At 38.3% G+C, this 13,446-nt stretch overlaps 1 protein-coding gene across 5 annotated transcripts in view; it reads left to right on the top strand.

Moving 5' to 3' along the window:
• The window catches only part of enox1 (ecto-NOX disulfide-thiol exchanger 1), a 112,873-nt gene that overhangs the window by 92,436 nt on the left and 6,991 nt on the right, over positions 1-13,446 (top strand). For all 5 annotated transcript variants that reach the window (XM_024260168.2, XM_024260172.2, XM_024260170.2 and 2 more), the window contains 6 exons: positions 333-439; positions 4,653-4,770; positions 5,942-6,135; positions 10,267-10,374; positions 11,617-11,673; positions 12,064-12,163. In XM_024260168.2, the coding sequence (XP_024115936.1) occupies positions 333-439; positions 4,653-4,770; positions 5,942-6,135; positions 10,267-10,374; positions 11,617-11,673; positions 12,064-12,163 (684 nt within the window). The remainder of the gene's footprint in view (positions 1-332; positions 440-4,652; positions 4,771-5,941; positions 6,136-10,266; positions 10,375-11,616; positions 11,674-12,063; positions 12,164-13,446) is intronic.

Raw genomic sequence — 13,446 nt, forward strand, 5'->3', positions numbered from 1 at the left:
ATATATATATATATATATATATATATATATATACCTCAGAACGTCCTTTCAACATTTATCCAGACTCCAATTATCTTTCAAAAGATTGAACACATTTTTCTTAACATGAATCCTCATTCATTGGGTTTTGTTTTCTACACAAAGGAACATTTTTTGTGCAAAAGTTTTCAATGCAATTTGAGACATTTTTTTATCCACACTATATGCTGAGTGCGTTGATGAGGTCTCTCTCCTGTCTGCTGTGTGAGCCTCCAGTCAGTGCTTCAAAGCTTCATAAATGGCTTCTTCTGTTTTGACCTCCTCCTCTTCCTCCTCCCTGTTCACCCAAAAAGTCGAGCAGATCAGCGCCGTTTTCACCGCCGCCACCCGGCAAAAGGCATGGGACCATTTCACAAAAGCACAGCGCAAGAACATAGACATTTGGCGCAAGCAGTGTGAGGTTGGTATCCCCTTGATCGTTTCTCTGCTCCCTGTCCGGCCTGCTGCTTTCTTCTCTGCTGTCACCTGTGAGTCACAAGGAGAGAGCCGGCAGACAGACAGATATGACTGATCTGTAGCTTAAGGCTCTGCCCTCAGACAGACAGAAAGACACGCGTCTGCTCTGATCTGGGCCCTCTCTTCCTCCTTGCAACTCAAATGTCTCTTTGAAAGTTTAAAGTGCTGCGACATGGATTTTCAAAGTAAAGTGTCTATTTGTGTTAATATTTCAATAAGTGTGCCTGTCAGAAAGGCTCCAGCAACCCCTCTCTGCTGTAATGTATGAATGTATCTATAAAAATATCTATAAATCGTATTAGGCAGCTGATAGAAATAAACAAATGTGTATGTAATGCTTTCTGAAACCAGCCTTCACTTGTTTTTTGAGAAATAGCAACTCTTTCAAGTTTGATTCAAATTTAAAAGCAGAATATAATATAAATCAGTCACACCTCTACAGAGTTTTTTTTTTTAAAGTGCTTTTCAGTCACAGAAATAAAGCCAAGTTCATTCCACCCTCAGCGACCCCCGTCCAATGAAAACTCCATGTTATTGTACGCCTGAACTCCCAACACTTTTGCACCCAGAAGCCCAAAACACGCATATAAGCACATTTGCATGGACTTTTCATGTAAGGGCGGCCATTAAATGCACATTACAAGTTGAACTGAGTCCATCACTGATCAATCAGGGAGTCGGGTTTGGTAGTAATGCATGGGTGACGTCCTTTTTTATTCACAGAAATGCCAGCCGTTTGAAAAATAATCCTTTAGCTGAAATTAATAATATTTCTATAAGTCTTTTATACATTGGAATTGAGCTAGGAAGGAAAAAGGAAAAAGCCTGGAGCAAGATTAACAAGATTAACAAGATTAACACCAACTGTAAGTGGCAGACATGCGCTTGAGGTAGAAAGTAGAAGAAGAAGCCTCTCCCTGCTTGCCCAGTGTGAGGACTATGGGCAAAAAAGGAGAACGCCACATGCTTACTTTTGTGTGAAAACCAAAACGTAAAACCATAAAAGATTATTTTTGTGCTAGTTTTTTTTTGATAAAAAGGTTTTAAAAAAAAGTGTATTTCAAACTAATACATTTTTCTGTTATATATTAAAGGGTAACCAAACCCTAAATCAACTTTTTTATCTGTTGACCTCTATAAATGGGGCTTTAAATGTGCTGTCTGTTGTTCATTGCCAAATTAAAATAAAATTGTTTAATTCTTGAAAATATCGTCAAAACCCGTCTGTGTGCTGCCCCCTAAAGGTTGAATTGAGTTATTGCAATTGAATTTTGTCATTGGTCAAACCATGTAAGTTTCAGAAGTCTGATGTCATGATCTGCAGCTCCAGTAATGATAACAGTCCCGCCCCCAAGCCCCGCCCCTCTGACTAGATTTTTACATTTCAGCTGTGGGTGGAGTCAACCTCCAACTTCCCTGTTTGGTTACCCTTTAACTAGTGATGCACAATATTGACTTTTTGCCACCGATATCTGATAATTTTCCGGCCTCGAGCAGCCAATACCGATTATCAACCAGCATTTTTTTTTTTTTTTTATATTTAAGAAAAAAACAGTTGCAAGGGCAAATTAAAAGAGTATTATGTAATACAACGAATTTGCTGAATTTGTTTTACCTGCAAATAAATTTAACAACAGGTAGTAGAAACACTATGAGCTTTTTCAGTCTGCTATACATCTGTAAATACAGAAAGTTCATTTCAATGATCAGAACAAATGTTAAGACCAACTTAAACACCAATGTAACAAGGACATTTTTTCCTTCAAATAATGACCGATATACAGTAATAAAGGACAAAATAATACTTTAATCCCAAAGTATAAAAAGTACTGCTTTGTTTTAAACTACTGTGCAAAATAAATTGTTGTTCATAGAAATGCAATACACAACAAGCAGTTTTATTATTATAATCTTTATCTTTAATCTGATCTGTGCGTGTTCTACAAACATCCTAAGCCTTTACACACAGCGGACATGCACGCACATCCCACCGCCGTGAACCAGCACATCTGCAGCCACGCTTTGACTGTTGACGGCATCATGCAGATCAGCCAAACAGAGCTGAGGAACCTGAACACGCTGAGTTTACCTTTCATCTCACCTGTGGGCATGAAGAGGATTTTTGTTTGTAATCAGAACAGTCAGAACATGACCCATCCCTGTGGAGGTCAGGTGTTCACAATGCTTGGTTAAAAAGAGGTAAGACATGTCGGGTATTAACGAGTAAGTCTGCAGAGAAAAACAGCGTCTTGATTAAAGTCCTGTAGCGGCTTGTGATTGTGGTAAGTTTCTGTGCGTCTATGCTGATTCATGCTTCTAAAAGTGTAAAATATCTGCAAACAAAATGTAAAATAAATACAATTCTTAAAGCGATGCATTTTTATTATGCCACCAATAACCATTTTTAATTTGAAATTTGATTCATACAACATGAATAACATGAAGTCACAGAGTAGTTAAGGTCAAACATAGAAAAGATGATTTCTGCTTATTGAAAGATCCCCCCAGAGTGGATTTTGTGGATTTTGTGGTGCTGCTTGTGAAAGTGCAGGAGCAGAGAAAACTGCAGCAGTTTTCCTGCTTTCTTTTAAAACTGATGCATCGTCCTCACTGTCAGCAGCTGCAAACCACTGACTGCTGCTTTCACTTCTGCTCTGACAGAGGAAGGCTCGAATAGGACTGGGGTTAAAATGTTTGATTAAATCAAATGTATCTTTATATTGATAAACAAAAAAAGCCTCTTTTTGGGGGGCAAACATTTCTGTCAGTTTCTAATGTAAGAATTCATAATTTAGTGTATTAAAAGATCCCTTTTATTCAGTTTATATTAGCATCTGGTATTTAAAAAAAAACTGTTTTTCTTTACTAAACAAAATAGTTCTAAATGCAAATAAACCCATATTTATTCAAAGTGTGTCAAAGCGTAAATTTAATAGAAATTTGGCAGAAAATCTGATTGTTTCAGCGTTCAGACAGAAGACACAGCCTGAACCCAGAGAGAAGGGAGGTGACGTTCATCAGTCACAAAGTTCATGAGGTGTCCAGCTAACTCCATGTCTTCTCACATTAAAGGAGAGGAAGCATTTCAGGCTTTTATGTTGCTCTGGTGCGTTTGTTAAACCAGAAAAATGAGCAGAAACCAATACAAATGATTAAAGTCCATTCTCCAGAAGGAGAATTAACAGTAACAGTAATTAACAGTTTTATTAGCATTTATTAGCAAAATAAATTTATAGTAAATAAATAGATTTATTAGCTAAATGATTTTGACTACATTTAATAATTATTTCCTTCTTTCTAGATTCTAGCTCTTAAAAAAATCTCAACTGTGCTGCTAGAGAAAAGTTTGGAAAGGTGTGGAGCAAAGAGAAGTTACTCTAAACATGCTAGAGTATCTTGAATGTCTACAAACAAGGTTTTAATGTTTGTGCAGAAACCCCTGAATCAGAGAAAGTCTCTTCAGTCTGTAATAAACAGTAAATGTTTCTAAATTCAGAACACAAAATGTCACTTTACTCTGGAAACTGTGCAGCAGCAGCAGCCAAAGCTTGGTTTGATTTCGAGTTTCATGCGTCTTTTCCTGAGGAGACATTTGTAAGAGGCCTGATCGTCTCAGAGGTCACCTGTGCAGGTAAAAGGATAATGCAGCCTTCAGGAGAACTCCCACACTCTGCTTTGTGCTGCAGCATCTTCAATGCATGTACTTTATGATTCTGATCTTTGCAAAGAGAACAAGCAAATGACCTGAGGTGAACCCAACAACGACCAAGCTGCATTTTTTATTCAGTAAAAATGTTCATCAAGTTTAGTGATAATCATAATCATCATGTACATTTATCAGTAGGTAAAAGACTGTCTAAAATGAAGCCAAAAACAAAAGCTCCTCTCAGAAGAGACGGATGCTGTTAAAGATGTCAATGTGGAGTTAAGTCATTTTCTGCTGTTTGCTGAACGGCTCATGTAACGCCTGATGAACATCAGGACGGTGTTCCTCTACGTTTGCGTTAAAGAAGCTCAGCTGGTGTGCAGATGGTAACGTTTGTGTATTTGTTGAACTCCATGAAGAGACAATCTTATTACCTAAAGACTTTAGGCACAAAGCAGTGCATCATTAGTGTGTATTTGGTGTGTGTGTGTGTGTGTTTGTGATGCTGCAGGAGCTGAGAAATGCCCACAGTGAAGACATCATGGGCATCAGGCGGGAAGAGGAAATGGAGATGTCAGACGATGACTCGGATGAAATTCCCTGCAAGAGGATGCGAGTCGAGGAAAACGGTATGCTAACAATTAAAGTCCTCCTGTTTTAGAGTTTTTAACATGTACTTGTGTCATTTTTCTTCTGAAAGAGAACAAATGTAATAAGAAATCATTTAGTTTTTACATTTCCGAGTATTTCTCCTTTTAAATCAATCAAAGTGTCTTGGACAGACTCTGTTTGAATGAATGATCTTCTTTCCATCAACAGCTCTGCTGCACATGCACTAAACCCTCATCTGTTCCTAGTGTCTAGTTCAGGTTCTGGAGAAGAGAAGATGGTATCTTCACATTGACTGCAGTCAAATGAGCCGCCGTTCACATTTCTGTGGTCAAATCAGCATCACTGGATTTTTGGTGTGAGTTTCATCCAATACTTACGGTAGCAGGACTGAGAACGCTGGAAAATCTCCACCAGACTCCACGGAGCTTCTTGATGTGACCACGGAAATGTGAACGGCGGCTCATTTGACTGCAGTTGGAAAGGATTGTAAATCAATGAAAGAGCATTTTGATGTTAGCTTTGATTATTTTATCAAGAACTCTGAGAAACCAATGATTGAATGTATTGATCACAGTTAATAAACATTGGAGAATTAGCTAAAAGAGTCTTTGGTGAACTGGAAGGAGAAAGAATCAGGATTTTGGAGGAAGTTCTGTCCATGAAGATCTTCACTTCCTCGTCCAGCTGACATCCGGATCAGAGCCATACGGCTGGACATTACCCAGATTGATGGATGTTTTTATGGAGCAGCGGTGAAGATTTACGCCAGTGAGACACGGAGGGGGATTATCAGGGGCAGAGCTCCAAAAGCCACGCCCCCTCAGAGGAGATTTTGGAAACAGAGGCTTCAGATCAACATGAAAAATGTCTTTTAAGACACTGAGATTGTGAGACTTTGATTAGAAACTTCATAAACATAATTAAAACACTACTGGGAACAGTTTTTGTAAAAAAAAAATTGGCATAGGGGAATTAAAAAAAAAAAGGAAAATCAATTTTTGAGCTGCTCTCACAATATAGAACTTTGTGTACACCTAGAGCAGACTGCATATATTAGAAATGATTGATATTATGTTGCCTGGTCAATGAATTATATTTTACCTTTTGACTCTGTTATCCTGTTCAGTGACTATAGACAGAGAGAACAGGAGCCTTCACTACTGTCTCCTCCCTCCTCTACTCCTGCAGGAGTCTGTGATCAGACTCAGGCCTCTCTGAAGGAGGAGAACGACTCCCTGCGCTGGCAGCTGGACGCCTACAGAAATGAAGTGGACCTTCTGAGAAAGGAGCAGAGCCGAAACAGCCGGCCGGACGAGGAGCACTCACAGACTCAGGAGTGTCAGCTCCAGCTGCTGCAGCAGAGCATGCACAGCATGCAGCAGGTGGGCCTCTCCGTGTCTGCTTCAGCTCTGGGATTCTTTTCTGCTTCTTTGCATTATTTATATTTTCATCATTCGATCAAACAATATTTAAAACATGAAAATACTTAAAGCCCCACTCTGATCATCTTTTTGTCTATTTTCAAAGCGTTCCCAGTGGACTTTTAGCTATAATGATGATGAGGTTTTTAGCCAAAATTTTTTAATTTCTGTTGTTTACAAGGAGATATTTTTTGCAGATTGGCAGAGGTACATTAGAAATCCACCTCTGAGTTGTGGGCGGGACTGTTGATGCAAACTAAGCCTGCTCTCATTTCCCATCATCCCTTTGTTTACGCTTTCTCCCACTAGCTTACAGCCCCTCACACCTCCAGCATAATATTAGCAGTGCAACAAAAATGGTGATCAATAACAGAGCTATCTAGCCATAAATTTAGATCCAGATTGGAGCTCAGACCAGGAACATGAAGACGTTCACAGATCTATTAGAGTGGTCCTCTGATTGTAGTTTGTCAAACTGCATTTTTTCGTCTTCCCCTGATTCACAAGAGTTTGAATAAAGAAATGCTCAGAGATGCAATTTTGATCATAAATTCCTCCATCATGAGAACAATGCTACAAGAACACTAAAAAAAAAAAAACCACTATATTCTTTGAGTTTGTTCTCACGGATATGTGATCCTAAAACAAACAACTAAATTTGGCAGGGAAATAGAAAGTGAAAACATTTGAGACTAAAATGATTCATGAAGATAGAGAATAGACAATGAAACTGGGGAAATACCGTTTTTACAACTGTATCAACTCAACACAAAACAGGTTTAAGACAAAAAACAGAGAAAGTTTCAGAAAAAGTAAAAAACAAACGTAACTATAAGAAAGCAAAAACTGAAAATATGACAAAAACATTTTGTTAAAAAAGTGTAGTCGTTTCTAACTTTGTTGTTCCTAAACAAATTTTACACAAACAACGTCCTTCTTTCAGGACGTTCACTTGATAATCAAGACTCATTATTGACTGTTTTTGTCCTTCAAAGCAGTGGTCCTAAACCCCAGGGCCGCGGACCGACACCGGTCCGTGGGTCGCTCGGTACCAGACCGCCGACATAAAAATGAATAAATGCGCTAACTTTGAATATTTCTGTTTCACTTATATTCTGATCCTGAAGGAATGACTTGACTCAGAATGAAATGACTCCGACCAGCTCTGAGGTCTCCGGTAAAGGACCGCCTCTTTTATTCAGTTTTCTAGGAAGATCTGATTTACAATTAAGGAAGTGAGTCTAAGGTTTGCACAACAATGGTTAGTACACATGCTTTTTAGTTGCATAAACTGTTTTTGTAAACAAAGACAACAGTGGTTACTGATAAGTTATGTTTGCACAGTTGACACTTTGAGTAATCCTAACACTCCAGATGTTTCCGCTGGACTTCCATTCACAAGACAACAAGTAAGAACGTCCCAGAATGGACTCCTTCAAACGTTTCACACAAAACTCAAGCATAAAGAAAAGTAAAACAGCGGTTAAGATTATAATAAAGTATTTATTTTCCTTAACAACTAACTAGACTGCTAAGCTAGTAGGTCAATGGTAAATACAAAAAACAAACAATAAACAATTTGAAAGTTTATTTGGGGAGAAAATATTAAAAGAGTATCCGTCTAAAACACGGCGACAGACTCTCGACTGTTTCACACACGAAGATAATAAAGTTGGAGAGACGGTGGATTTATATTATATTTAGAAAATACCAGTTTTATGATGGTTGCGTCATTTTTTTTTACTCTATTTATTTGTCACACCTCAAAAGTTGGATGTAGCTGAAGCTAGCGCCCGGATGTTAGCCTCCACTTTGACATATAAGGGAAAATCTTCATCACAAAGTTCAAACATTTTACAGAGAATGAAGATTCAATCAAATAAAGTTGCTGATTTGTGGAAACTTGTACAAAGGACATTTGAGAATTTTCCTACAGCAAGTCTGAATTAGGTCAACTTTAGCACAGAAAATGTTTCTTTGTGTTGAAAAAATACACTATAAATGAGGATTTATGAAAGCACAAAATATGATCAATCTTTTTGCCCTGAAAGATAATCTGAGCCTGGATTGAGGGTTAAAAAGACATTCTATGGGGTCAAATCATAATGTTTCAAATTAGAAACGACTTCTACAAATCAACAACTTTGTTTTATTGAAACTTTATTTGCATAAAAAAAAATCTACTATAGAGCGGAAACTTAAGAAGGCCAACTTCGGACCGGTCTTCAAAAGTATTGTTCAGTTTAAGCCGGTCTGTGGTCTGATAAATGTTGGGGAACTCTGCTTTAAAGAGTTACTTCAGCTGCCGGTCTTTAAAATTGTATGAGAACAAACAAGCGTCTGTTCTCGAGCAAACAAACCAACAACTTTTTGTGGACTCTGTGATTCACGTCATCCTTCGCTCCTCTGGTTTGGTAGAACAGCACAGAAAGCTTTGTCGGAGCGCGGCGCTCATTGACACGAGTTAGGCTTGATTGGACTTGACTTCCTGTCTGTCCCCATCTGAAGTGACAGCGCTGACGGACCAACACCCGCAGGAAAGGCCGCACAAACACACACAGAAAGCCTACACTGTTGTGAAAGTGTTGCTAACTTCTCACAGTATGAGGGAAACGTCACATTTCATTTGTCAGCTGCAGTTTTTCCATCTCTAGAACACAGAAACAGTGAGAGCTTCTATACATTTATCCCTCTCTTTTTAAAGTAAATGACACAAGAAATGACAAAACATCAAACTCATGTTAAGTTAGAGTGAAACCTAACATTTACTCCTACTAAACGACTGCTTTAAACCTTTTGAACATTAGTGAAAGTTGCTTTCATTTTCTTTAAAACAGAAATACTTCATGATTCTGACTCCTTTATACTGTATTAATCATGCGTACTGCTTATGTCAAGGGTATCAAACTCCAGGGGCCAAAATCCAAAACACACCTTAGGTCACGGGCCGAACAGGATAAACATTTATTGAATCTCTAATACTACATTTTTAAAATTTTAAAACTGTAGTGTGAATCCTGTAAGCTGAAGATGCTGAAAGTGATATCTAAAATCACTGAAGCTAATAGCTGAAAACGCTGAAGTTGATAGCCACTAAAATATTAGCTAAATGCCAAATTAGCTTAAAAAAATAGGGGAAAAAAACTTAGGTTAGCCAAAACAGCTTGAATTTAACTGAAGACATAGCTAAACTACAACGTTTCTTAAAAAAGGAAAAAAGCTTAAATTAGCCAAAACAGCTAGCATGTAAATGTTAACCTAAATCCAAAACAGCCTAAAAAACTCAAAAAGAAAATCCTAAATTAGCCAAAACAGAAATGTCATTTTAAGTTTAACCCTTTAACTTTTGTTCTGTAGTGTGTAGTTGTTCAATAATTTTTTTTTAAGTTTAACCCTTTAACACTGGAGCTCCAGTGTTTATGTTATTTGGTTTTCTTTTTAACCATTAACATGTCGAAAAGTTACAGTGATGCCACTGCTCCAAGTGTTAAAGAGCTAATCTTCTTTATTTATGTCTCACATAACCAGAAAAGACTACGAGAACATGTTATTAAACAATTTTTATAGGAGTGGGTCTTTAACCCAGAGAACATTTCAATGTGGGCCTCATATGGTTTATCTTTGGGCTGAATTAGTGGGCCCCAGGTGGGTTTGTCCACGGCTTCCATGGTAGCCCCATCAGTGTTTGCCCTCACTGACTGGAGTGGGCACTCAGTAGTCTGACTCACTGGGCAGTGGAGCTCGCTAATTCGCTACGCTGCCCACCAGGCAGCTTGTTGGCCATCTACACTTTCCACTGGGCGGCTGGTTAGCGTAGGGACCCAGACCACTGAGTCTCTACCTACGCCAGTGTGGGCAAACACAGATGGAGCCTCCATGGAACCCATGGACAAACCCACCTGGGGCCCACCAAAAGGTAAACCATATGAGGCCCTGATTGAAATGTTCGCTGGGTAAAACACCTGTTTTGATATCAGTCTCATTCAACTCTGCACTCTGTTTTCTTAAAAATCTTTTCATTTTTGCAAACCCAAAACTTTCTAACTGGAATTTGGTTTTTACTCTGAAATTTTCTGTCTTCTCTTCTTCCAGCAACTCTTGAACCTGCAGGAGAAGCTGTCGAGTAAAGAAGCCGAGCTGGAGCAGGCCAGAGAGGAGCACCGTCACCTGGAGGGGGAGGTGCTCTCCCTCAGAGACAAGGTGAGCTCCCCCTGCAGGGAACACCCCATCTCAACAGCCACTATAGCCGTGAGTCTACTGAGCGGTTCAGTCTGGTACGGTCCAGTCAATTCGATTACATTTAGCTTAATTTATTCTGGAATAGCATTCCTGCCTTTTTATTATTCATAATTATGTTAAAAAGTTATGGTTTTAAAGTTTCAAAATGTGGCATTCTGTTAGCTTTTTGAACTATTTTGGTATTTTAAAAAAAATGAAAAGAATGGGATTCATCATTCAAAGATGGCCGACGCAGCTGCTCTCTGCATGGATGTCTGCTTTCAATCCTGGTAAAATCACTAAAACTTTATGTAATCATCCCAAAATCAAGTTACTGAACCTTATGCAGCTCAGTTCTACTATCTATTTTTTGGACATTTTTGATAAAAAGTGTTTTTTTTTTTAAAGATAAAGCTTCACGTGTCTAATAGTGTTTTACAGAAAACTTCATCTTGTTTGTTTTTAAGGGTAAAAGTGTTTAAATGATGAAGAAAGCTGATATAGAGTTTAGTTGTTGTCAAGAAGCAGTTTGGCCTCTGCTCATTCTGTATTCTGAAATCATACATTTAATTTGATATTACATTTAAACCTCATCTGATTTTTTTGTAGGTTACAAATCTTTATTTAATACTTACTGTTTGATCAAAAATGTTAAAGGGGTCATACCATGATTTTCTTAAGCCTCTCAGAGTGAACTATATCCATATATTTGATCAAATATTACATCTGGAACACTATTCAATTCAGTTTTATTTATATAGCCCAAAATCACAAATCAATTGCCTCATTGGGATTCATTCAAGATACTTTACAGAAGCAGAAAGTCGGTCATAAAACACGAACAGTAGCTAATTGCTAAACTAAACAGTCTAAATAAAACATCCCTGTCCTTAGACCCTCCCTCCCGGTAAGGAAAAACTCCTAAAAAAAATCCTGATTCAGGAAAAAAAAGAAGAAACCAACACAAAAAAACAATTTATGAAATAGTAGTTATTTTTCGTGAGTTTTTTCCTGCTTGGAGGTAAAACAGCTCGATTCCTGGAGCTCCGCCTGTCTTTTTTCAAAGATAGATGCACACATACCATATATCTGCCTTTCGTAGCCCTGCCCATTGTTACACTGGTTCACAACACAATAAAACTCAGACATCCCCCAGAAAACACCTGAGCGGGCCTGAGCTCATCTATTCTGATAAACTTGTGCTGAATGTCTTCATCTCTGCAGCTGCTGTGCGGTAAAGGAGACGCCATAGAATCAACCAACGGGGATCTCCTTGAACAGGTAACGGCTTGTGTAAATAAATGCATACATGTATTCCTGGTCAGATCTTACATCATATAACAGCATTGGGTCTGAAAAGCCACTTCTGCATGCAGTCTGCAGAGTTTAGTCTGTTGTTCCACATGTCATTCAAGATGAAGACGATTACGTTTCTCCAGTGGGTTCTGTTTGTGACAGTTAACCTAATGGAATGGTTTCTTCTTCCTGTAAATGAAGTGATTTGTCTACATTTTGTTGCTTTAAGATACGATAATTCAAAAAGAACAAAAAACAACTGTATTTTAAAGTCTTGTGTCCACAGCTTGACTCAGTTTGACATCATGTTTCCCTGATTCAGTTCATTCTGCCGTGTTGAAGCAGCAGACCTCTCTGCTTGTGTTTGTGTGGCAGGGCATGAACGGCGGCGTTCCTGCGCTCTTCCTCAGCAGAGACAGACGGTCGGAGTTCATGAGAGGAGGAGTCGCATCGGAAAAAGAGGCTCTGCTTCTAGGTAAAAACTAGGTTTACTTTTGGGGGGTTTGTTGTATTTCCAGAATGAATTAAAGATTGAATTTAATGTATTTATTAAATAAGGACAGATATAAAAACATGGACGTACTGTGAACACAGGTATCACTGCACGCAAAAAAGAAACACGGTAGCTGCCTGGAATGTGTTAAAAAAAAAGTATTTATTTGATTTTAATTCTCAAAAATTACATAATAATCACTTAAAAAAATTTAACATAAGAAGACTTTTCCTTAGCTCCAACCTTTGCAATGGAAGGTTGCTGCGCTAACGTTTAGTTTGCATTGAATGGCATGGTAGATGTTCTGACAGGCATTTCCAGTGTTTGAGGTTTGAAGGATTAAAAGTTTCCATTGTTAAAAGGAATAGAGGAAAAGGTTTAAACAGGAAAAAGGTCAATTTTTCTTTCCCGACCAAAAACAATAGTATTTTTTGACCGAAAAGGGGGGCAGGGGGGTGAATTTCCTAGCAATTGAATATACATTTTCAGGGATTTTACAGGGATTAATTGGTTCAAAAAGAACTGTGCTCACCTTATCAGATAAAACCGAATTAGGTCTTCTATATCTTGTTTCAGATCTCAGATCTCTAAAAAGAATGAACAAGAGATGTCTAGTTCTGCCAGGGTGGGTGGTATTACTTAACAGAAGCTCCACTGTTTATGCTCTTTAATTTGTAGTAACTTTTCAACTGTTAACATAATAATTCCAGTAGATTGTGAAGGAGAAAAGCTTTTTCTTTGTGTTTAAGCGTCACCGACAACGCCTTAGGTGCCTCTTGCATCCTCTTGCATCCTCTCCTCTTTCTTTTGTGATGAAAAAGAAAGAATTAGCCTTCAAAATGTCATGGAACCAGTCATTTCATAAACCATTTTCCCTAATTTTCCTAATATAATCAGATGGAAAAAAACAGACAATAAAATGTTCTTTGTGTGACAGAATAAAAAGAGCTGCTGCTCCATCATGTCCCTGGTAAATTAATTCAATTGAAATGAATTTAAAGTATTCCCCTGGTTTCCACAGGTGTGAGTTATGGACAGCAGCTACAGATGTTTTAAGCTCACATGCAGCAGAATAGAGAGGAGCGGGGAGTCATCTGTATTTGTGCACAGCAGAGCCAGCAGCAGGACATTTATCTCTCTTAGAGGCGCCAAGAAAATCCAGATATGAGGCAGAGAGAAGGAACGCTCCTTTGTCTTCCTGCTGCTGCTGGATTTATGTTTTTTATCCAGCTCTAGTAAAACATGGACGACTGAGTTTTTTATAC

Source organism: Oryzias melastigma, linkage group LG9, assembly GCF_002922805.2.
Source record: "Oryzias melastigma strain HK-1 linkage group LG9, ASM292280v2, whole genome shotgun sequence".
Lineage (NCBI taxonomy): Eukaryota > Metazoa > Chordata > Actinopteri > Beloniformes > Adrianichthyidae > Oryzias > Oryzias melastigma.